The sequence below is a fragment of the Eretmochelys imbricata genome, chromosome 1 (genome assembly GCF_965152235.1).
Source record: "Eretmochelys imbricata isolate rEreImb1 chromosome 1, rEreImb1.hap1, whole genome shotgun sequence".
Taxonomy (NCBI): Eukaryota; Metazoa; Chordata; order Testudines; family Cheloniidae; genus Eretmochelys; species Eretmochelys imbricata.
The window spans coordinates 340,568,039-340,593,710 of record NC_135572.1 but is presented as its reverse complement, the minus strand read 5'-3'; the positions used below and the strand labels follow the sequence as shown (position 1 = coordinate 340,593,710).

The window sequence follows — 25,672 nt, the reverse complement described above, 5'->3', positions numbered from 1 at the left end:
CCATATCCCATTGTAAGCAATCTCATCATACCACCCCCTCCATAATCTTATCCTTGGTTTTTTCATCTCATATAAGATACAGGATACTAGAGCTGGTCCAAAAATTGTCAAAATTTTATTTTGGAATTTTTTGGTGGAAAATGCCTTTAAAAAAAAGTAAAAAGAAAAAAAAATGGCCAAAAATATTCGTAAAAAGAAAAGGAGTACTTGTGGCACCTTAGAGACTAACAAATTTATTTGAGCATAAGCTTTCGTGAGCTACAGCTCTGTAGCTCACGAAAGCTTATGCTCAAATAAATTTGTTAGTCTCTAAGGTGCCACAAGTACTCCTTTTCTTTTTACGAATACAGACTAACATGGCTGCTACTCTGAAAAATATTTGTGTTTTCAGTTTATAATGGAAAATTGAAATTTTCTGCTAAAAATTTAGATGAAAATGAGATTTTAGTTTCTGTCATAATTTTCTGTAGAGCTATGTACCTCTTCTTCCCCCCAAAATTCTGACCAGCTCTATAAGGCACCTTCATCAACATGCTGTACCTTAACCAGAGATTAAAGGAAGGATAATTATCAAGTCAGATTCTGCAGGGATTGGTCCTGGATCTGGTTATGTTCAACATCTTCATCAATGATCTAGATAATGGCATAGAAAGTACACTTTTAAAGTTTGTGGGTGATACCAAACTGGGAGGGGTTGCAAGTGCTTTGGAGGATAGGATTAAAATTCAAAATGATCTGGGCAACCTGGAGAAATGGTCTGAAGTAAACAGGATAAAATTCAATAAGGACAAATGCAAAGTAGCCCACTTAGGAAGGATCAATCACTTTCATACATAGAAAAATGAAAATGACTGCCTAGGAAGGAGTACTGCAAAAAGGGATCTTGGAGTTATAGTGGATCACAAGCTAAATATGAGTCAACAGTGTGACACTGTTGCCACACACACACACAAAAGCAAACATCATTCTGGGTTGTATGCGGGAGTGTTGTAAGCAAGAAATGAGTAGTAATTCTTCCACTCTACTCTGCGCTGATAAGGCCTCAGTTTGAGTACTGGATCCAGTTCTGGGTGCCACATTTTAGGAAAGATGTGGATAAATGTGGAGACAATCCAGAGGAGAGCCACAAAAATGATGAAAGGTCTAGAACACAGGATCTGTGAGGGAAGATTGAAAAAATTGGGTTTGTTTAGTCTGAAGAAGAGAAGACAGAGGGGGGACATAACAGTTTTCAAGTACATAAAAGGCTGTTACAAGGGGAGTGTGAAACTTAATCCTACTTAATCTCTGAGGATAGGACAAGAAGCAATGGTCTTTGTCCTACTTAATCTCTGAGGATAGGACAAGAAGCAATGGTCTTAAATAAAGGGTGGTTTAGGTTGGACATTAGGAAAAACTTCCTGTCAGGCTAGTTAAGAACCGTAACAAATTGCCTAGGGAGGTTGTGGAATCTCCATCATTGGAGATTTTTAAGAACAGATTAGACAAACACCTGTCATAAATGGTCTAGTTATTACATCATCCTGCCTTAAATGCACAGGACTGGACTAGGTGACCAATTGAGGTCCCTTCCAGTGCTATACTTCTATGATTCTATGATGCAATAGGGAGCTAAAGCACAAGGAGCGTACCCCCTCCTCTCACTGATTTACAAGAGGAAAGCACTCCCACAGCTCTCTACAGAGGGAGTGAAAGCTCCCTGCAAATGTGGGGAGCAGAGGGATAGGATGTGGGGAGTGAGTGGAGGCACTGAGACTTGGCTGGTAGGGAAGCCGCTGGCTCCAGTCTGGGAAAAAAGGAGCCAGGGGTTCCTATCTCCTCCCCTCCAGTCTATTCCAGCCATTTGGGGATCCTGCTCCCCAGCCACATCCCTACCCCCACAGTGCACTCCAGCTCCTCTGGGTCCCACTCTCACCTCTGCCACCCCACTGCCCACCCTGAGCATGTGCAAGTTTACTTGGGGGCAGAGCCCCCACAATATATGTATTGCATGGACACTAGTCCTTCCCCCCTCACACCTGGCCCCTGGTTCCATCACCCCTGACCCTCTCTCCGTCTAGGCTGGTGTGTGGAGAGACCTCCTCCTCCTGTTTCAATCTCCTTTACCCATTATCCCCTGCTGGGACATTGTTTCAGTACTGATGCAGGAGGGGATCACCTGTTGCCTCTACAACTCTGCATCCTGTAGCACGTGAAGTGTTTCTCAGAGATCTTTGGTCCCAGATGCCTTCTGCAAGCAGTCACACAAATAGAATCTCATTGGACAAATATTCATGGGAAGAGAAAAGGAAGAAAAGTGCAACCACAGCTGAAGAGAATTCAGTTTTAAATTGGTGTGAATGTTTGTGGAACTCTCTTTTTTACAATAAGTGCTAGGTAGATTATTTCTTTGCTTTGGTTACATTTGGTTACCATTTCTCTCTTTTATCAATTTAAATTCAGGCCAAGATTTTCAAAAAATGGCTAGTGACTTCAGCTGCCTAACTTGACATTTTTAAGAGTCTGATTTTCACAAAGAGCTGAACACCCACCCTCTGAAAATCAGGCCCTTTAAAGATTTCTCACTTATCTCAAACTGGCAGTATGGATGTTTGCAAAAGCTGTGGTAGCCTGCTTGTACCCAAGTCAATGAGTGAGAAACTTCTGGCTTCACTCATCCAGTACAAATCCTCATTCTCTTCTTTCTATCTTAAAAAAAATGCAAATATTTTACAATCCCACCTACCATACTAAAATACTGTAAGTGTCCTGCTTTGTGTCTATGTGTAACTTTTACTACATGGAATCACATAACTAACAGCTAACAGAGATTCCCCTTTAGCACGGCCCGGTGCTTTTGGAGCAGGAATTTTGTGCAGTCTAGTGTCATCCTAAAAGTCATCAATTGCCATGGATTTGTTATGATATGGCACAGTGGATTAATCTGATACTATTCTAGTAATATTACAGTACATCAGTTTCCACAGCAACATTCCTGGTGTTACTTAACATTCTTAAACATAATGAAATTACAGTGCAGCTTAGGATCATAACAGCTAGTGTCTCCCAGTACAGAAATCTGGGCTGCTTACCTGACGATGGCAAATGTACTATTTAAATCCACTGAGTATTTGACCGACAGCATCACCTTGATTTCTCTCATTGATCCCTCCAGTCCCACTCTCTGCAGCAGCAGCCTGCTGAGTCTCTGCCAGTGGACTAGAAACTTCAGCCAAACACAAGATCCAAGCTCCTCTTACTGTTGTTTATCATGCATTATTTATATAGCTCCAAAAAGTGTGCTAGGTGTAAGAAGACAGGCCCCTAGCAGGCAGCTGCTCTTAAAGTGATGATAGCAGGTTAATTCCTGATCCAAAGCCTGTTGAATTCAAAAGAAATCCTCCCATTAACTTCAATGGGCTTTGGATACATCATGGAGTTTAGTACATAGATAATTTAGAAAAGCACATAGGCAAGAGAACAGATCATGAAGGTTGAGAAGATAGGAAAAGGAGGAGGTAGAAACAATAGGAAAATATGGGAAGGGAATACAGCCACAGCAATGGAAAGAACTGTTGTCCTGGAGAAAGTCCTATTGTTTCCTGTATTTGTTGTTAGTTCTCTCTCTGTCTCTGTTTTAATTATTAGGTTGCCAAAGCTGGCACTAATAGCACCAGCGTTGCTTATGGGTGCACAGCAAGGCAAATGCAATGAGTTTTGAAGAAGCAATTTGAAGGGGGAGGTTACTTTGTGCTCTGGGAGAGGGAGGACCAGCTAAAGAGTGTGGGGGCAGGGAGGAGAGAGAGGGGAGTAAAAGAGTAGGCAGCCTGTAAAAAACCACAGAATAATGACTGGAGAAGACGAAAAAGGGGTTAAGGCAAGAAAAGTAGGTAAAGGATGGAGAATTTGAGAATAGAACTTTCCCATTCCAGAACTGGCCTTTGTAAACCCAAAATGAAGCCCAAAACAACAATGAAACAACAGAGAAAGTTTGTGCCATCATGGTTTCTGTCAGCAAGTCTTTCCTCAGCTAAGAAGGCTGATACAGGAAAAGAATGATGCAGTCAGATTTTCATTTTGGACACACATGCAAACATAAACATGTGCAAACACATTCCACCGCCCCACTCCTAATATATCAGTGATAGTCAAATGGTAATAAAAAGTTCTAGTCTCCAAAATTGCAGTGATAATCACTTGGGGATAGGCTTTTCTCCTCATATACTTTCTGGTCAGGTCAGAAAGATGAGGATGGTTTTCCTCGCTGCATTTTGGCATTTCACTCATGCTGGAATAAAAACATAAGTATGGCCATACTGTATCAGACCAATGGTCCTTTTAGTCCAGTATCCTGTCTTCCAACAGTGGCCAGTACAAGATGTTTCAGAGGGAAGGAACAGAACAGAGCAAGTGTCAAGTGATCCATCACCTCTCATCCAGTCCCACCTTCCGGCAGTCAGAGGTTTAGGGACACACAGAGCATAGGATTGCATCCCTGACTGTCTTGATTAATAGCCATTGTTGGACCTCTCCTCTATGAACTTCTCTCTCTTTTTTTTTTTTTTTGAATGCAGTTATAGTTTGGGCCTTCACAACATCCCCCTGTCAACAAGTAGATTGTGCGTTGTGTGAAGAAGTGCTTCATTATGTTTATTTTTAAGCTGCTGCCTTTTAATTTCATTATGTGAACCCTGGTTCTTGTGTTACATGAAGGGTAAATAACATTTCCTTATTCACTTACTCCACAACCTTCATGATTTTATAGACCTCCGTCATATCTCCCCTTAGTCGTCTCTTTTCTAAACTGGCCAGTTCCAGTGTTCCAGTGTTTAATCTCTCCTTATGTGGAAACTGTTCCATGTCCCTAATCATTTTTGTTGCCCTTCTCTGTATCTTTTCTGATTCTAATATAGTTTTTTGAGACGGGGCCACCTGAACGGCATGCAGTATTCAAAGTGTGGCATGCCATGGATTTATACAGTGGCATTGTGACATTTTTTGTCTATCCCTTTTCTAATGGTTCCTGATAGTGGTGAACATTGAGCAGATGTTTCCAGAGAGCCATACATGATTACTCCAAGATTTCTTTGATTGGTAACAGCTAATTTAGACCCCATCATTTTGTGCTTAGTTGTATGTAAAATGCAGAATGGCTGAGGTGTTGGAGTTCAGTTAAAGGTTAGAGTGATGTTTCAGGTAAATTATTTTGTCTGAGCTGATCCCCCATTTCTAGTACATCTATTTACTGAAACCCCTTAAAATGATAAATATGTTAAATGCATCTGAGAAAGTAATGAGAAATCAGTTATCTAAGCACTCAAAGTCACATTAGAAGGGAGGCAGTGCTCTGTAGTACCATGCAAAAGACATTTCAAATGTTGACCTCCCACTTCCCATGTGATACCAGCACTTCAAAGGCCATTAGTTCAGCCCCCTGGGGAATATCTGTTGTATGTTGCTCCATGGGCTAATCCAGCTCCCTTAGAAGACAATGAAATACACATCTTGATTTAAATGACTGTTGGATCAAATGCTTTTGGAGCAGAATTGCTGGGCTCAGAGATGTCCAGCCTTCTTCACCTGAAAGAATGGTGGCTCTGACATGGGCCCTCAAGTGTGAAGGGATTATGATATTGGTGATAGCAGGCTCCATGAGACACACAAAATAGGCAATGCTTGTTCCACAGTGATAGCTACTGCTTAATTTAGACTCAAGAAATGTCACCTTTTTGGAGGTAAATTGCCCTTGAATTTCTTTCTTTTAAAATTGCCTGGAAATCTGATGACAAATTTTCCACGATAAATTTTAAAATTTCATCATCAACCCACCATAAGATGAATCATCAGCAACCACTTCATTACAGGTCAAGATATTTCCTTTACGTTATTTGGCAAACAATTACTGATCTTTTCCATCACCCAGCTCTATTGTATATGCTGAAAGGATGGAGAATACATAACATGTTGACATTTCCTCACTGATGACTACTTAGTGATATTTTTTACCCTTACCTGGGCTGCTCTCATGAATGGGACAGGAGACTTTGTGAGCTTGTATTCTTGGAGTTCTTTCCAATTCTGCCTTTGTAAAACTTTCACATCAGGCAGGTCCTCATAAAGTGACAATAGCAGTTTAAGGCCTTTTCTGAAATCTATTGAAGTCAAAGGAGGCACATGGCTGTTTGCATGGAGAACCTATGACTGGTCTTCTGTAGTCTCCTGATATTGTGGCTTCTGCCATATACAGCCCCTGAATCCCCACTCAGAGGTTTCACATCACAGAGGGGGAAAAGAGAGTAAAATAATGTAGATAGGGCCAGAGTTAACTTACCTGTTAAAGTCCCAGACAGATGCTTTTGCAGGGTTAGACAAAACCCTAAGGTACAGTAAAACCTCAGGGTTACAACACCAGAATTACGAATGATCGGTCAAACACACACCTCATTTGGAACCGGAAGTACACAATCAGGCACAGCGGAGACAAAAAAAAAAAGCAAATAAAATACAGAACTGTGTTAAACATAAACTACTAAAAAAATAAAGACGAAGTTTAAAAAAATATTTTTTTTATTTTATATTTTGTTTTTGTGCTTGTTTCATTTAAATTAAGATGGCTACAAGCCTCATTCTCCTTCTGCATAAAAAGTTTAAAGGTTATACTAAGTCAATGTTCAGTTGTAAACTTTTGAAAGAACAACCATAATGTTTTGTTCAGAGATACGAACACTTCAGAGTTACGAACAATCTCCATTCCCGAATGTTCTAGTGTTCTACTTAGGAGTAAGAGCTGTTCTAGAAATGGCATGCTGCCTGAGCTACTTCTCCCACATCTGACCGGTGAGATGAAGCTGATGTGACCTTTAGTTTGCCGTTGGCCTGATCCTGTACACGTGACTCAGACAGAACTTCTGTTGAAGGCAATGGTTCTTAATAGAGGAGGGGGTCAACAGAACTAATCACAATTATACTCACTGAGCACAAAGACTATGCAAGCTTAGAGCTGCTGGCCTTCCTGAAGTGGATGGAGCAAAATAGGGGCCATGATCCTGGTCCCATTCTGCATTATCCAATGGAGATGGCTCTGCACAGAATGGCACTTGTGCCCTTTCAAAGAGTGTTGCAATGGCAGCATTCCTACTGTGAGCTCCTACCTCTGCACTGCATCAAAGAAGACGATTGGCTTATGTGTCACTGTCAGGCTTTGGGAATCATGGCAGCAGGATCTGGCCCAAACTTTCAGGTTAGGGAAGAGGTGTGATGTCATTAAAAAGTGAGCTCACCGAAGCTTTACAGGACTGATCTAAAGCCCATTGATTTCAATGGAAAGACTCTCAAAGACTTTAGATGAGGCCCCCAGGGCAGAATTACTGGATATGCAGCACTAAGGAGAGAAACTCCAGTTGACTGTCCTGTCCTCTGCACTATAGAATCTCAGGATTCTTGTGTCTCCCACTAAACCTAATTTTCATACAGAGAAGTGCCTGGGCATAATATGTCACTGTGGAAAAAAAAGAGGTCATAACTAAAATGATTTCCCACGTCACAATTCAAAAGAGCCCCAGCAAATTTATCCACCATTCCCAGCTGTTTAACAACAAAGATGATTCACTCTTCAGAGAGACTTCAGCTGACTAATAACATGAAATGTGTGACCAGTGCCACGGGGTCTGGAGGGAACACATCACTCTCACTTAGTTTTGTATTTAACTCACTGGGTTACAAACCGTAATTACTGCTGAGTAATCTGCTGAAAAATGTGACCCGAGTTCAATGTCTGCTTAAAATATGAGGGTTGTGCATTGGAGTGCACACTGTAAGGGTGAAATTAAACTGTGGAGGCCACTGCAGTGTCAGCCGTGAACTGGGAGGATTTTGAGTGGAGTGGACTGCACCTCCTTGAATGCTGTGAAAAGGGTCTTTGTAGCTGTTGTGTTGATCCATTGGTACCATTACCCCATCTGGCTGGCACAGGGGGGCTGCAGGTTTAGCCCTGTGACCTAGTTCTAGGTTTGGAGGGTGCAGATTTTCTCCACACATGCACTCCGTTCGTATAAACATCCAGCTTCTCCTCTCACATTGGCCAGATTTACACTGGCATGTGGAGTCATGCCTTGTTTATGCCAGAGTAACTGAGAGGCAAATCAGATCTGAAGCCCCAATATTCAGGCTTTATGCAGGTGGAATGGAGTTCACCCTAAATGAATTACCAGGAACAGAATGTGTGACCAAATGGCAATCTTACCATGCTTGTGTTCTACATTGTCTGTTTGTAATAGATGAATATACTTTATAGAAATGCACATGAACGACTGATTGATGTAAAAACACCCCCAATGATCAGAGATGACATAACCATTCCCACTAGCATTACCAATTTTCAGCAGCATCTTTTGCCATTCATTTTTCTGCCTCTTTCCTCTCAGCTCTGACACACTGTTCTGCAGCTAACAGCCTAATATAATCTTCAGTTTAAGCACCCTTTCCCACCAACAATAAAGGAGACTATGAAGACGTGGATGCCAATAAACTCTGATACTTTTATTCATAAGCGTATTTATTACCAAGCTTTACACTGATCATAAAAGTCTGGAAGTGGAAGTAATGAGAGAACAACAGACTAATGCGAGTGCCGATCTATGTTCTCTGATATGCCAGTCAGTGAAACATGAAATACGGTGGTGTATATTTTTGGGATTATTATATATCCAAAAAATGAAGATAAAAAATAATACATTGGAATTTGCAATTTATAGGCCAGAACTTCACCTGTGATAAATTGACATAACTCTGTTGATAAAAATGGAGCTATGTTGATTTATCCCATCTAAAGATCTGGCCCAATGTGCTTATAGAACTTCTTTGACAATTATTTTACCTTAATTTTTTTTTAATACTCCAGTAGATATATACCTATAAAAATGATTCAGTGTAGCATTCAGACAATATAATTGCAGTTAACCAACTTCTGTAAGATTTCAAATAGATTATTTTAATAATAATGTTACTTGCTATATTTTGCTAATAATGTTAATTAGAACCAAGATTCGGATCACTTGTGTTCATTAAAATCCCATACTACTTTGAACAACAGTAGACAATTTAAGTAAGTAGATTCTGCATACAGTCCCTGCAGTCAGTTTTGACTTGTTCTGTAGTGCTCATGTGCATTGTTAAACTCATGGGATACCCCTTAATTAGCTTTTATTTAAAACTGCAGTTTCACAGCTGATTTCATGAGGCAAAACAGGATAAAGTAACTTGTGCAAGACTGTACCCACTGAAATCACAGGTAATTTGGTTACTGACTTCAATGGGGACAGTAGTTCAATTCTGTAGAGCTAGCATAGTCTAAACTAGGATAGGAGGTATGATCTAGTTTTCCTTCTTACCTCTGCTACTGACCTGTGTGAATTTAGGCATGTAACATCACCTCTCTGTTTCGCCTCCCACCTTGTGTGTGTTGTGTATTTATATTATAAACTCTTTGGGGCAGGGACTGCGTTGGTAAAGTATCTAATACAATGGCTGTTGAAGCCTCTACATGCTACTTTAATCAAGGACCTTTCTAGTACTCATTTGTGTAGGCTATAAAACTTGCCCTTTCCAATTTGTACGAACAAGGCTCACATTTAAAATGTCTTCTAGTTTAAATGATTCTACTAATTTGAGAGAGATTCTTTATACTTAATATGAGGTATACTAACAGGACCAATAATATCCTCAAGGCAGTAGACACTTCTGAAGGGTGACCGCTGTAGATGGATATAATAAATGAGTAAATATGAAAATAGAATAGCAATTTACCTCAGAAATCTTCAAAAGTAATCAAGATGAACTCCCATTGCACATAATTTCAGTTTGATCATAATCACTAACTGAAGCAAGACAAAAGAGGATTGTTGTGACTCGACCAGCAAATTAAATCAGAGGCAGTGAGGTCCCGTGGAGAAGGCACCAATAGTTTATTGTTATTAAATAAACTACTGAAAACTGCATTACTGCTTGTATGCTGACCCATTGTGATATGATCATCTGTTTTTAAAAGTCTTGTCTAACAGAAGAATATGTGAGCCCGGCAGGAAATTCATTGCAAACAGATTTGTCATTTTGAGAGACAGCTGCAAAATAGTTTCCTAACTCTATCTTTTATACCTAAGCTCACAAGGAAGTGTCTTAAATTCCACATGTGCAATTGTTGATCATAGAAAATAAAAGGCAGGGAGATTGTGGATTCTGTTCTAACACTGAAAGATGAAAGTGGGGGACAAATTGGGGTGAAAGTTTCATAGGCATAGTTGTGCATCAGTCTTTCCACATAGGCCCTTTCTGCAGGGACAGACAGAAAGCATCTGTAACCCTCTGGTCAGTGTATGTTTCATGTCCCTCCCAATGCCTTGTCCAGAGGGGCTGTATAGCACTATAGCACAAGTTGTAGAGACTCATGCTTTCAGCTCCAGAGATCCATGTTGTCTGCCAAAATGGCGGCTGTCACACATCTTCATATAAATGATATTCCTAAAAGTTTTAGGCTGGGATTTTCAAAGGAACTTTAAACCTTGACAGTCAATGGGAGTTGGGCATCTTTCTTTGAAAACAGCAACCTTAAAGGATTAACGAATGGAATTAAAAAAGAAGTCTGAGGTTCAGGCAAGAGAGGAAATAAAATATGTGCTTATAGATGAGACTGAAAAAGAGTAAGAGCCCCTATCTGACTATATAACTTGTGCTTTGTTTATTGTGCTATGGTGAGGGGTATGTTAGCAATGCCTAAGATGGGGAGAGATTCATTCAGAATGTGTATTTTTGGTGAGATCAAAGCAATACTTCATGGAGCTTTATATATATATCCACACCTTCATCTTAGGCCTGTTTGCATTCCAACTCTCTCCTTATACATTACACAAATCCCATGGTCAAAGGATCAACGGTCACGCTGCTTTATGGCTTCCATTAGTGGATGCGATAGAACAAAGTAGACAATTTCAAGTCCCTAGGAAATTAAACAAAAACTAAAGCTGGCCTTAAAATTACTCTAGTAATATGGAAGTAATGCCCAAACACTCATGTGCCTGTTAACAAATGTCCCAATTTGTGGGTTAAAACTCTGGGGAATGATTGAACAAGGATGAGATAACAAATGTCCCAATTTGTGGGTTAAAACTCTGGGGAATGATTGAACAAGGATGAGCTATGATTGTCAAATATCCCCCAACCAGATATATGTTTCGTAGGAGCGTTGTTTGTATGACTGGCTTTTTTTAAGTTATTAAAATGGACATGCTTTACATTTTTTTATGACATGCATGTTTTATGTTCCTCAGATAAATGGGAAGCCTCTTCAGTACATTTTCCCGCATGCAAGACTCAAACTACTGAGAGACCCAAAGGATCACACTGTATCAGGTAAAAATAATAAAACCCAAACAAAATGTACACCTGGTTTTATTAGAATGCTTATTAAGTAGCATGCACATGGTTTGCAATGCTAATGATGGTTGCTCAGTCCTGTGTGGCAGGAAATGTACTGCTTATCTTACATGTTTTTAGTGATAACAGAAAACAGTGACCTACAGAAGTGGTCATGAGACTTTGTTAAAAATAGACAAATTACTGTAAACAATTTGATACTGAAAACACATAGGCAAGTTGGCTATATTAGTGAGATATATCAGGAGGCTGTATGTCTGTCACTCTCTATATGTCTGTCCTCTTCATATGACAATCTCATATAGAGTTTAATAGGGATGAAGCCACTAAAGATCTAAAGAAATTGAATAGGCTTATGTAAAAATTCAAAACTTGCAGAATTTTATGAAGAATTCTGCCCTTTCTGTAGAGTTTAAATTATATCAGATTGTTAAAAAACCTATAGGAAAGTTATTGCTTTCTGTTATATTCTACAGAAACTTTTCTCCCTCGTCATCCCTTCACAATGTGTGTGTGTGTATGTGTATAGAGAGTGAAAGAGATCGGCTGAGAGTGGATATGTGTTATTTTGTATCCTATTACACGGGCTGCAGCGGGTGAATCAGGACCAGTGCTGCAGTACAATTCTTCTATGTCAGAGTGTAAAACACCTTCTATATCAAGAGCTAATAGGTGCTAGGTCTGTTTGTTGTTTTTCAGAATTGTACGTTTTTTTAATAAGAGAGTGTATTGATTAGGAAGTAAGTGTTTTTCTGTGGAGATACATGCTATTTATATTCTGCCAGTGGTGTGTAATTGAGCCTTTTGTGGTTTTCTTGCAGAACAATCAGACTTTCTTTTAACTACTATTGAAAATTCAAATAGCATATGTCAAAATCCACTTCTGTCTGGAAGTAATTACTTGTTGCCAACCACTGGTTTCCCTCTAGCATTTAAAGGGAAGTAGCATCATGTTTTGTTGCATTTCTATATATTGCTTTCCCAGCATTTTTTGATGAAAATCTCAATTATTTTCTCACATCCTCCCCCTGTCTTTCAGGCATGTAAACAAGAGGGGCACTCTCATGTGCCCCCTTCTGGCTGGGGTGCCTCTGTAGTGCCCTGATTTTTATCCTCCCTCTTCCAGGCTCTTTTAAACAGACTCCTACACATTTGCTTATCCAATCACTCAAAGTCCCCAAAGTCCATCCCAGGGCACAGCTTTTACCTCAGAGCCTGGTGTTCACAGGGTCCTTTTATCAGTTCTTAGAAGGTGCCCCATTCTGGGGTTTGGCTTGCCTCTGCCTTGCTCAGAGCTGACTCTCTTACAGACGTCCCAGAATCAGTTCCCGCTTCGAGAACTGCTTCAGGGCTTTTATAAGGAACCAGCTGCTCGAAGTTCCCTCCCTGGTCCAGGTATTTCTGGTTGAGTCATTTAGTAAGTTCAAGCCTCCTGCAAGCAGCTCTTTCCCTCCCTTTGCTCTCTCACAAGGCGTTGAAGCAGTTTTCTCTCTATGTACTCCCTTGGCATTAATTTCTACAAAACAGAAATCGCACCCACTAATTAATTTAAAATATTAGCTCTCCCACTATCCCAGACTGTAGAGTTTAAAAAGACAGTTCATACCCTTTGTACAGCCCTGGGCTCCTGAAGTCAATTGGAGTTACTTGTAATCCTCCTCGGGATTTCTTGCCCTGCAGGGAAATGAATAATGCTGAGATCCAAGCTGTTCTCTTTCTGAAGAACAGGTGGAATTATAGCCGCATGAAACTAGTTACTTCATGGTTTTGTTTTGAAGAGGACCTGATTCTCTCACCACTGTTGTGTGCTGTTATTTACAGAGTGTAAACTGCTGCCTAACCTGAATCCTCCACTGGCTCACACCAATGGCAGCATTTCACATCCACTCTGCACAAATGTAAATCACCATGCAGGATGAGAAGTGATGGAAAATCAAGCCCTGTATATTTAATTCCTCTTCACCTTCTGATACTCTCAGTGTATAGGGTCATTTTTCTCAGGCTCCCCTTCAGCCACTGTGATAACGTGCCAAATAGTGTGCACTTGCCAGCCACAAGAGAAATCACCATTAAGAATGGTACAACTTGCCTATGGGAATCAGTATTTAAAAACATTTGTGCGTATTGTACAAGGTCTCATGGCCCCTTATTGGTGGGTTAGCACAAGCAGACAGAGTCCCCAGAATGGTGATACAGGCATGAGCTCAGTAAACAACAGAGCGACATAAGAATGTATTACTGGAAGAGAATTCAGAGGGACCTCTCCTGGTGCTGCTGGTGCCTACTGGTACATGAGAGCTTCACTTTCTCCCTCAGGTTGGAAGAACACACCCTAAAGTTCCCCCCCAGTCACTTCCTGACATGGGGCCCTTCCCCTCTGGGAGAAGCTATTGTCTGTAGATGTGTCACACATAGACCTAGCCACCAAAACTGCGACCAGATTTTCAGAACAGTTCAGTATGTTAGGTGAACCCTTCATGCCCTTTGAACATCTGTCCATCGGTGTTACGCTGGGAGCAGCTGGCTCCTGAGCCCCCTTGAGAATCCAGCCCTATGAAGGATTGCTGTCCCTGAGTTACATCTACTGGGAAACAGAGCATAAGGTGGTAGAAAGGCTAAGTTCCCAAACAGAGAAAAGGGGAGAGGAGTGACTCTTGATTAGATTCCCTCCTACCCCCAGAGATGCCTGGGGCACTGCCACTCCACAGTGTTTAGGACAGGACGGCATGGAGCCAGGGAGCCTGCTGACTTGTTAAATGGTGGGCTTCACAGTGGAAATTTACTTGTTGCTGCTTGGAGCAGAAGATATTCCCCTCCCTCCCACTCCCGGTGACTTCTGTCTCTCTTGCACATCAGGTAGGTTGCAAATGGAGGAGGATGGTGGTTAGTCAAAGGCAGGACCGCTGCTGTCCGGGAGGAGGTAGGCAGGAAAACAGTTGAAGGCTTGGGATTTGCATATTTCATTCCTCACATATCTTTGAGGTGAATGGAATTTTGGGCCTCCTTTGCATGCCAGCCTTGCCTCGCCCTGCTCTTCTGAGGAGGAAAACTGGTAGATATGCTGCAAATTTAAACATGCAGAGTTTTCTGCTGGGGTTTTATGATCTTGGGTGGTCTCTCCCAGAAGCCACATTGCCCTGCTTGTATTTGCTATTATAAAAATAAATTGTTTGACCAACCAATACCAACAAACTGGTGACCAGTTCTAGTTATCATCCAAACAGTGAATGAAGCTGTTTTTATAATACCAGAGGCAGAGGAGACCTTAGAAATCTTTTATACAGTTCCAGGTCATTTAAAAGTGTAATAATTAATTAATACATATCTTAGAAAGCCCACCAGCCCCACCTCAGCAGAGGTGGCGCAGCAGCAAGATAATTGGATGATCCTCTATATAACATGGCATCTCCTCATTTAAAAACAAAAAAAAGCAGAGGTGTCAGAATATTCAGCCAGTCAGATGATGCGATCAGCTAAATTTGTAAGCTATTTGGAGCAGAGATGTTCAGTTATTGTACATTTGTACAGTGCCTAGCACAACGGAGCAGGGACTCAGTTGAAGCTAATAAATAGAGGCTATAAATGTTAAATATTAATAGTCTCAGATCGTTTAAATCCATTTCAAACACTCTGAAGTGATGCTGCATACCTAGCACAGAGTCTTTTTTAAAATGAAAGCAGAAAATACAACACTCACATTACTTCCAGAGTTGAGGGCCTGTCGAGCCTATGCCTTAGGCTGTCTCGATGCACAAAAGTTTCCCACAGATTTCGCCAGGAGAGTGAGGTGCTAAAGGCAGGGGCATGCCATCTCTGTATGCAAGGCATGAACTTCATGGACTCTGTGCCTGATCGGTTATGCGCTGTCCAACTGGAGGGCTGTGGACTGGGATCCAGCTCCCAGGAGGGTTCCATCTGGCCTTCAAAAAAGTGCTCAGATACTACTACAGTGATAGGGCAGCATAAGAACTATATGGAATGGAACAGAATGCAAATCTTATTACAAGTCCATGCAGCTAAGTCTTCAAATTGTGTTGTCCATCAAGAAAATATGACTATCCTGCATCATCGATTCCAAGCCATAAGGGACTATTGGGACCATCTAGTCTGGTCCCCTGTATAACACAGGCCATAGATCTTTTCTGAGTTGATTCCTGTTTGAACTAGAGCATATGGAATGTATCTAGCTGTTTACTGGGCTTCTAATTTTATTTGTAAATGACTGAGCATGAAGCTTTTTTGATGAATTAAGCCAACGGTCCACAATTCCTGTGGCAGTGGCATCCTCCACAGAGTGTGATCCTGTACCCGCCATATGTGCAAGCTACTCCTGCACAGAGGATGCCATTTTGGACTGCCTAAAACATACAAGGGAGTTGTTGCATGCCTTACTAAAACTGGCCCAGCTTGCTATTGGCTGATGGAATGAAGGACTGGACCCCTAACGATCAATTAGTTTTCAGTCCTGTGAGAGGCTACTAAGATCCAAGTGCGACTGCTCTGTGGGAAAACTGAATGGATCTTTCCTAACTGCCCCTCTTTTTCTGCATCACTCACCATCCCCCAGAGCTCTCAGCTCTTCTCTGTACTGCAGGAAGGTTTATAGTACAAAATGTCCTCAACACATTTGCCAAATGTAAATGCCACCGGCCTTTTACTGCTAGGCCTGAATAAATTGCCGAAGGGTTTTGTCTCCAAAGATTCATTAATAGTTTTCAATACATTTGGAAGGAATTGGCATCGTTGTGCAGCTCAGATGCCAAAGCAATGATGGCAGTGATCAGAGAATGATAATGTAGGAGCATTTAATGATCCAGAAACACACTGCTTGTTTTCACTCAAAGTCTACTTGTCTCTTATGGGTCCTTGGCCACAGCCAGCAAGAGAGTTCATTTTAGCATGCTCGCATTTTCCCTTCTGGTGTTTAAAGTGGAGTGGTTACAGCTGGAATAAAAGAGGGAAGAGGTGGCTGCATGAGACAATAAGGGCGCTGGCAGTAGCTGCTGCAAACATTGCAAGAGCGACACACACACATTGTCTTCCTCCTCCTGGTCACAAGACCCTTTCTCATGCAGGGTGAAGGCTCAGCATGGCAGGAAATCTCAATAGCTCTGCACGTCTGGCTACACCCAAGTATGGGGTAGCCCATGGCTGCAGCATATCATCATGTGGGACTGAATTACAGTGCCAGAGGCAATGCTCCTTTCCCAAATGTATGATGTCAAGCTGTCATCTTTCCAGTTCTGTCCCTGCAGGGCAAAAAGCACCTGTTAGTTGCAAGGCTGTCTGTGCTGCAGGACACTCTCCCTGATGCCCCTTTGTGTGCAGGCAGAGCAGCGGTACAGGGAGGAGTCTGCACTGAATATGCTAATTAGTTCTGGGCAGAGGCTAGGCCTCTGGATCGTGACTTCTGCAGATCTACTGTTCAAGAAACCACATGCAGGAGGGACTGGGCTGGACATGGCTGCAAAGAGGCTTCAGAGGTGCTTTGAACCCTACTTATAGTTTGAGGGGTTAGTTTCTCGCTCCTTTCCCTCTCCCGCCATAAAAATCAGATCTAATACCCTAAGCAGAGCAAATTTACTGGGCATTTATTCAGGGAGATGGGGGTGGATTTAACACAATTTTCATATATCAAGCCTACATTGCTGGACTTTCTTCCTAGTGTATATATTTTGGGTTATTTCAGCTTCAAGTCCGTTCTGACAACAAAACCATAGATTAAAATGCAGACGTGCAGTGAACATAAGGAACTATTACCAGGCAGATAACGAGTGCATGGAACACAGGTACAGTCCAGGTTTAGCTGGGGTGATGGCCATGAAGATAAGGGAATGGGATATAACTTGTTCCTGATGCTTCACCTAGAGCTGGTGCTAGCCTATTGGGGGCCCTAAGCAGGAATATTTTTCTCCCCCCCATACTAAAAAAGTGAATGGGGGCCCACTTGAGCTGCTTGAAGCCCTAAGCAATTGCTGAGTCTGCTGATGCCTACTGCTGGCTTTGAGTTCACCCTTCACATGGGGACAGCTGCCTCCATCCTGGAGTGTATGTGGGGTGCCCCTGCTTCCATGGGCCCAATACCCTGCGGACCGGAGATGATCCTACCCTTCCCCAGAGACCAGCACACAAGCTCTCCCTGATCATGCACAAAGACACACACAGGTGAGAGGAAGGGTTTACCCCTAAACAATGATGATCCCAGCTCATGGACCTCTTCCCCTTCTGAGCAAAATGAAAAGCAAGTAAACATGAGGGGAATGGAAAGGAATACAGATTTACGTGGCCGGGATCATCCTGTGGGATTCACCATTGCAAGTGGTGAGGGAAGGTGGGGCTAGGTCACCTAATGAACGTAAGTAGATGTTTGTTATATTACTTAATGCACTGCTAGAAAGTGCTCATATACTATAGTGATAGGGCAGCATAAGAACTATATAGAATAGAATAGAACAGAAAACAAATCTGATTACAAGTCCACGCAGCTAAGTCTTCAAACTGTGTTGTCCATCAAGAAAATATGACTGTCCTGCATCATAGATGCCAAGCCATAAGGGACTACTGTGACCATCTAGTCTGATCCCCTATATAATACAGGCCATAGATCTTCTTTTGAGTTGATTCCTGTTTGAACTAGAGCATATGAAATGTATCTAGCTGTTTACTGGGCTTCTAAATTTATTTGTAAATGAATGAGCATGAAGCTTATTTGATTAAATAAGCTGAGGGTCCACAATTCCTGTGGCAGTCAGGCTGAGTTGTGCTCACTGCTCGGCACTTATGAAAATCAGGCCAATCTGGAATAACTGTAGGGTTTTTTTTCAAGATTCACTAAAGGCTAGTGGGGAGAATCCCAAATGTAGCTGTTTCTAACACTCCATTAGCATGACACTGTATTTTTAGCACTGGTGAATAGCAGTTGAGGAATAGCCGGTGAGTGGGGTTCTTGTGCAACAGATCACAGATCAATACTTACTGTGAAATCCTTAGGCACAAGTAAAAGAAAAATAGATTCCCAGTCCTAAAACTAGTCCTGAATTGTTAAGGACACTAGGACAAAGACAGCCCTCATTTATGCCCATGCAACCTCAGTGAGTTAAATTAAATTGCATAGGTGTAATTGAGGGCTGAATTGGGGGGGCCGGGGGACTATATACCTGTATCTCGATGTCACCTTTCTGGGTAAACAAGCAACATGTTTATGCATGTATGTGTTTACCTAGAAATATTTTATAGGCTTTTATTCCATGTCTGTGATTGCCCCTCTAAATAGCTCTTTATTCTGAATGCCCTAAAAAGTGTTTTAAAAAATAAGTTCCACTGACATTCAGCAGCTTAATAGCCTGTGTACTTTCCTCTTTTAGAACATGATACTCTATTGAGTGTGTGTCATAGTGTGTGGGGATTTTTTGAGAAGAGAATATACCCTTTACCCTGGAAGGTTTATGCCTGGTATCTTACAGACTGGATGGGAGAAGACATTGGAAAAATAAAGCAGGAGGGTAGAATGCAGATTCCCACAGAGAAGAAAGTGAAGTTAAAATTTTAGGCACATATGAGTGATATGAGTACATAAAGCTTGTCAAGAACATTAGGGAAAATTAGAAATCCAGGAAACGCTGAGGTAAGGTTGCACTTCTCAGATAAACACTCAAACTATCATAACTACCCCAAGATGCGGCAGCATGCCATCTTCCCTTCCTTATACAGAGACTATCAAAAATGTACAGCATGCAGCATTTGTTTAATTTGTCTCATCCATTCATGTCTCCAGTTACTAAGTATAATTCATGGAAGTGCTCTAAGAGCATGTGCTGGGGGTCTGAAATGTATGTATGCAGACATGCTAGCACAGTCAAATGATATTTAAAGAACTGGCTGTCACATGAGATCACAGAGCTCTTTACTTTGAGGTGCTGAACACCTATTACAACTGGGTGAACCTTCCAGGATTGAGCCCTTTATAATGATTTAAGAACAGTTGCCTTTAGTGTTTGTCTGTGGATGGATAAGGTAGTCGCGGTAGCTTGGGTGCCTCATTTGACATGTGCAGTGCCAATTCTGCCTTTCCTGAGCTCCTGTGTTTTTAAACTCTAATATTCTTGACAGGTAATATGCACTCAACTCACCCATGCACTCTTGTCACCTTAATGGCACTTCAGCTAAGGTTCTTCTGTGGAAATTTCCTTAGCCTTCAAAAAATACAGTTGTATGATCTGCTGGAGACAATTTATTTTACTGCAAACGTTAAGAGATCCACAAGAAGGGAGGTCAAGCTGACTTTAGGAAGTTCTTTTTATGTGGCATCTCCATTCCTGGAGATTTGCAGCCATGGTAGCCCATTCTGTATGATCCTCTGCTAATCTCATTGTGAAGGAATAGTCCTCTTCATCCACCCAGGATACCACATCATCCATCCAAGATTTTCTTGTTTTGCCTCATGTTCTTCTACCATCAGCTGTCCCTGGAACATGGATCACCCAAATGAAGTTCAAAGTGGGGAAAATCAAGCCTGAGGGCTCAGACTGGACATGCAAAAACTGAGATGCCCCAAATCAGTAGCCACTTCTGAAAAGAACTGTTATTGATTATTTGTATGTAGTAGCACCTAGCAGCCCCATTCATGGACCAGGACCCTATTGTGCTAGGGGCTGTACAAGCACAGAACAAAAGGACTTTCCCTGTTTCAAAGAACTTGTCTTCCTCTTCTCTAAAGCTGCATGGGTAAAATGCGGTCTAGTAGATAGAGCCCTGGACTGGAACTGGGCTCCGTTCATAGCTCTGCTGGTGGCCAGTTGTGTGACCTTTGGCAAATCATTTTAATCCCACTCTGTGCCTCAGTTCCCCTATCTGTAAAGTTGGGATAATGATACTGATCACCTTTGTAAGGTGCTTTGAAATGTACAGTTGAAAAGCCATGTACAATAGCTAGGTATTAGTATTATACAAAGTTTGGAAGATGCATAAATAATTTTCCTAGAAGTGGTATGGATTGAGAAGTCTAGTGAAAAAGCCAGGAGATTAAGATAAGCAAAACAGAACAATGACTGGCATGTTGGGCTCTTTTGCTCTCCCTAAAAGTTCTTATTTTGCTACTTACTAGAAGTCCAGCTGGGTGATGGCTGGGGAGGCAATTAGAAGTAGGTTTAATATAAGTCATCTTTAGAGAAAGGACTGCATTTTTGTCAATTTTTCTCTGTGTAGAAGAACAATACTATGACAGTTATTTGGCTAGCAAAGGGTACCATGTTTAAATGAACCAAATTGTGTGGGGAAAATAATTGACTTTCTTCCTTGTCAGAAAAAATTGTACATTGGGGGCTCATTTTGCCAAACAGCAAGCCCAATAGCAAATTAGCATGCGTGTAATTTATATTATGTTTTTCTTCTGCAGGAGTCAGGTTAACAAGTGGCGGGAGAGAGTCTGTGCACACGAACGCTTATGCCAGCAAAACTTACGTTGCTCAGGGGGGTGGGATTTTTATACCCCTGAGTGGCAAATTATTTGCCAATATAAGTGCTAGAGTCGACATGGCCTTAGTTAAAAGGGCTATATTGCACCATGGGCCAAAATTTCAAGTCTGTACTCAGTACTTTCTCAGGCAAAATCCCACTGAGTTCACAAGTCAAAGTTTTGCCTGAGAAATAACTGAATAAAAACTGAGGGAAGATCTCAGGATTTGGTCCAATATGCAGCAAGATTTTGTAAATTACATGGTGGTTCTTTACCATTCAGCACAGCTTAGTGTAAGTGGGGGAACAGTCCCGCTATTGTGGGGAACTTTCCTGGCTTCTGCACTACCCTGGTGAAGTGGGCTAGCGAAAGGATCTGAGTCCTCGCTCTCACTTCCTTTACCCAGTGGCCTCCCTGCCCTTGAGGACTCCCCTTCTGTCTGGCAGAGTCCTCATAACCCAACAAGGCTGGGCCCACTATTCCTGGGTGGCTCGACCCCCAACCCTGCTGTGGTCACCTAGGACAGGAGCTAGGGTGTCCCCACTCTGGGGTACTCTCTCTGCCCTGGGCACTTCTCTGACCCACTGACCATTACATACAAGTTAAAGCAAATGCAAGTTATTTAATCAACAATTAATTTTAAAAAGAATAAGAAAAATGGGAAACACATCAACCCGCTCTGTGGCAGGGAACATCACAAACAGTGTCTCTGGAATGTCAGGGCAGTTCACAGTCTGTTCCTTGTAAGTCCCAAGCCTCCTTCTCCAGCCCTGGCTGTGCTGCAGGGATGCTGTGGGTTGGACACTTGATCTGGTGGTGGCCACACGCTCTCAGGCTCTAGGTGGCAAGGCCCTTCTTCCCAGCGTTGCCCCCGCCCTGTCGGGGTTACCAATCCCCCTCCGTGTCTGGCGCGCAGAGCCTCCTGGCTGAGGTGTCTCCCTGTGCTGGGCTCACTGCCCAGGGTCCCCCTCGCTCTCCCCAGCTGCTCACGACACCCGGTTCCGGACTGCTCCAGACCCAGTTCCAGCTCCACTCTGCCTCAGCTCCAGCCCCACTCTGCCTCAGCACGGCTGCTGCTCTGCCTCCAGCTCTCTGGGCTGCTTCTCTGGCCACTCTGGCTCTGGTTGCTACAGCTCTGCTCCCAGGACAGGGTCTGCTCTGCAGGCTGCTTCTGTGACGCTGCTCACAGCACTGACCTGCTTTGTGGGCTGCTTCTCTGGTCCCTCTGGCTCTGGTTGCTGCAGCTCTCCTCCCAGGGCAAGTCTGCTTTCTCTGGGCTGTGCCTCTGGCTTTGGAGCTGCAGCTCTGCTCCCAGGACAGGGTCTGCTCTCTCTGGGCTGCTTTTCTGGTCCCTCTGGATCTGGCACAGCTCTGCTCCCCAGCTCAGCTAGGACCCCTGTTTTCTCCTTAGCTCGGCCCCACTCTGACTGACCCAGGTAATTCCAGCTTACACGGAGAATGGGACATCCCTGGCCTCCTGACTCCCTGATTAGCCTACCCGCCCTGTCATTCAGGCTGACCTGGAGCATTGGCCTCTCCCCATTGTTCCTGGGGGCTGTCAGTCTCAGGGTCCTGATTCCCCATCAACCCTTCCCCTTTTTAGTATTGGGCGCTAGCAACTAAAACACCCCCACTGAATGTTAGTAAGGGGGCAACAGTCCCCTTACATTAGAATGTAATGGCGAACGGGGGAAGTCCCAGATGACTGGAAAAAGGCTAATGTAGTGCCAATCTTTAAAAAAGGGAAGAAGGAGGATCCTGGGAACTACAGGCCAGTCAGCCTCACCTCAGTCCCTGGAAAAATCATGGAGCAGGTCCTCAAAGAATCAATCCTGAAGCACTTGCATGAGAGGAAAGTGATCAGGAACAGCCAGCATGGATTCACCAAGGGAAGGTCATGCCTGACTAATCTAATCGCCTTTTATGATGAGATTACTGGTTCTGTGGATGAAGGGAAAGCAGTGGATGTATTGTTTCTTGACTTTAGCAAAGCTTTTGACACGGTCTCCCACAGTATTCTTGTCAGCAAGTTAAGGAAGTATGGGCTGGATGAATGCACTATAAGGTGGGTAGAAAGCTGGCTAGATTGTCGGGCTCAACGGGTAGTGATCAATGGCTCCATGTCTAGTTGGCAGCCGGTGTCAAGTGGAGTGCCCCAGGGGTCGGTCCTGGGGCTGGTTTTGTTCAATATCTTCATAAATGATCTGGAGGATGGTGTAGATTGCACTCTCAGCAAATTTGCGGATGATACTAAACTGGGAGGAGTGGTAGATACGCTGGAGGGGAGGGATAGGATACAGAAGGACCTAGACAAATTGGAGGATTGGGCCAAAAGAAATCTGATGAGGTTCAATAAGGATAAGTGCAGGGTCCTGCACTTAGGACGGAAGAATCCAATGAACCGCTACAGACTAGGGGCCGAATGGCTAGGCAGCAGTTCTGCGGGAAAGGACCTAGGGGTGACAGTGGACGAGAAGCTGGATATGAGTCAGCAATGTACCCTTGTTGCCAAGAAGGCCAATGGCATTTTGGGATGTATAAGTAGGGGCTGTCATAAATATAAAGGGAAGGGTAAACCCCTTTGAAATCCCTCCTGGCCAGGGGAAAGCTCCTCTCACCTGTAAAGGGTTAAGAAGCTAAAGGTAACCTTGCTAGCACCTGACCAAAATGACCAATGAGGAGACAAGATACTTTCAAAAGCTGGGAGGAGGGAGAGAAGCAAAGGGTCTGTGTCTGTCTGTATGCTGGGTCTTTACCGGGGATAGACCAGGAATGGAGTCTTAGAACTTTTAGTAAGTAATCTAGCTAGGTATGTGTTAATTATGATTTCTTTAAATGGCTGAGAAAAGAATTGTGCTGAATAGAATAACTATTTCTGTCTGTGTATCTTTTTTGTAACTTAAGGTTTTGCGTAGAGGGGTTCTCTATGTTTTTGAATCTAATTACCCTGTAAGATATCTACCATCCTGATTTTACAGGGGGATTTCTTTATTTCTATTTACTTCTATTTTTATTAAAAGTCTTCTTGTAAGAAAACTGAATGCTTTTTCATTGTTCTCAGATCCAAGGATTTGGGTCTGTGGTCACCTATGCAAATTGGTGAGGCTTTTTATCCAACATTTCCCAGGAAAGGGGGGGTGCAAGTGTTGGGAGGATTGTGCATTGTTCTTAAGATCCAAGGGTCTGGGTCTGTAGTCACCTAGGCAAATTGGTGAGGCTTTTTACCAAACCTTGTCCAGGAAGTGGGGTGCAAGGTTTTGGGAAGTATTTTGGGGGGAAAGACGCGTCCAAACAGCTCTTCCCCAGTAACCAGTATTAGTTTGGTGGTGGTAGCGGCCAGTCCAAGGACAACGGGTGGAATATTTTGTACCTTGGGGAAGTTTTGACCTAAGCTGGTAAAGATAAGCTTAGGAGGTTTTTCATGCAGGTCCCCACATCGATACCCTAGAGTTCAGAGTGGGGGAGGAACCTTGACAGGGGCATAGCGTGCAGATCGAGGGACATGATCGTTCCCCTCTATTCGACATTGGTGAGGCCTCATCTGGAGTACTGTGTCCAGTTTTGGGCCCCACACTACAAGAAGGATGTGGATAAATTGGAGAGAGTCCAGCGAAGGGCAACAAAAATGATTAGGGGTCTAGAACACATGACTTATGAAGAGAGGCTGAGGGAGCTGGGATTGTTTAGTCTGCAGAAGAGAAGAATGAGGGGGGATTTGATAGCTGCTTTCAACTACCTGAAAGGGGGTTCCAAAGAGGATGGCTCTAGACTGTTCTCAATGGTAGCAGATGACAGAACGAGGAGTAATGGTCTCAAGTTGCAGTGGGGGAGGTTTAGATTGGATATTAGGAAAAACTTTTTCACTATGAGGGTGGTGAAACACTGGAATGCGTTACCTAGGGAGGTGGTAGAATCTCCTTCCTTAGAGGTTTTTAAGGTCAGGCTTGACAAAGCCCTGGCTGGGATGATTTAACTGGGAATTGGTCCTGCTTCGAGCAGGGGGTTGGACTAGATGACCATCTGGGGTCCCTTCCAACCCTGATATTCTATGATTCTATGATTCTATGAATAAGATGCACTGTACTGGAGCATCACAAAATATGCCTGATATAAACATGCAGGTAGTGATAGAATACACTGGATATGCCTTGATAGGCCAAAGTGCTGTCAGTTATATAAATCTTTCTTGTAATCATGATTTTCATGCATGACTCACAGAAAACACCAATAAAAAATATTCTACGTTTTCCCCTCTATGGGAAGTACATTTGTAAAAAAGCTTGAGTTAAAGTAACTGCTATAGCATTAAATGTGTCATAAAGATTGAATTTTATAGTGACGCCATGAATGTGGCTGATGTTTTGGTTGAGCAGATTAATGTCTGTCTTTAATAGCAGATTTATCTTACCTAAGAATCCTGAAAGTTCTATGGTGCTTGATTACTATTTTGGTCTTGGAGTGAGCTGAGATGGTTCCCATATTAGGTTGCAAAGGAGTTTTGCAATATAGACAGAGGGCACTGAACAAATGGAGATGTGATTTTATTACCTCATTCGATGGAACCTAAACTCCACTCTGCTGAAAAGTGTAAATCTAAAGATATTTTTGTGACTTGTGACTAAACTGTTTTAGAAGCTGGAGACAGAGTATATTTTAAATGTGGTTAGATATTGGGCTGTAACATATTAGGGTTAGATATTCCCCTTAACAAAGAAAGGGAAGGGGAAGAGGAGAGAACAGAACAAGCAGAGAAAAGTGAACATGAATGGAGAAGGATAAAGATTAATTGCTGCAGGTTGCACTAAAGGCAAC

At 42.6% G+C, this 25,672-nt stretch overlaps 1 protein-coding gene across 1 annotated transcript in view; it reads left to right on the top strand.

Moving 5' to 3' along the window:
- PCLO (piccolo presynaptic cytomatrix protein) overlaps positions 1-25,672 on the top strand; it is a 535,987-nt gene that overhangs the window by 337,512 nt on the left and 172,803 nt on the right. Inside the window, exon 11 of the mRNA XM_077807877.1 lies at positions 11,301-11,382. Within this exon, the coding sequence (XP_077664003.1) occupies positions 11,301-11,382 (82 nt within the window). The remainder of the gene's footprint in view (positions 1-11,300; positions 11,383-25,672) is intronic.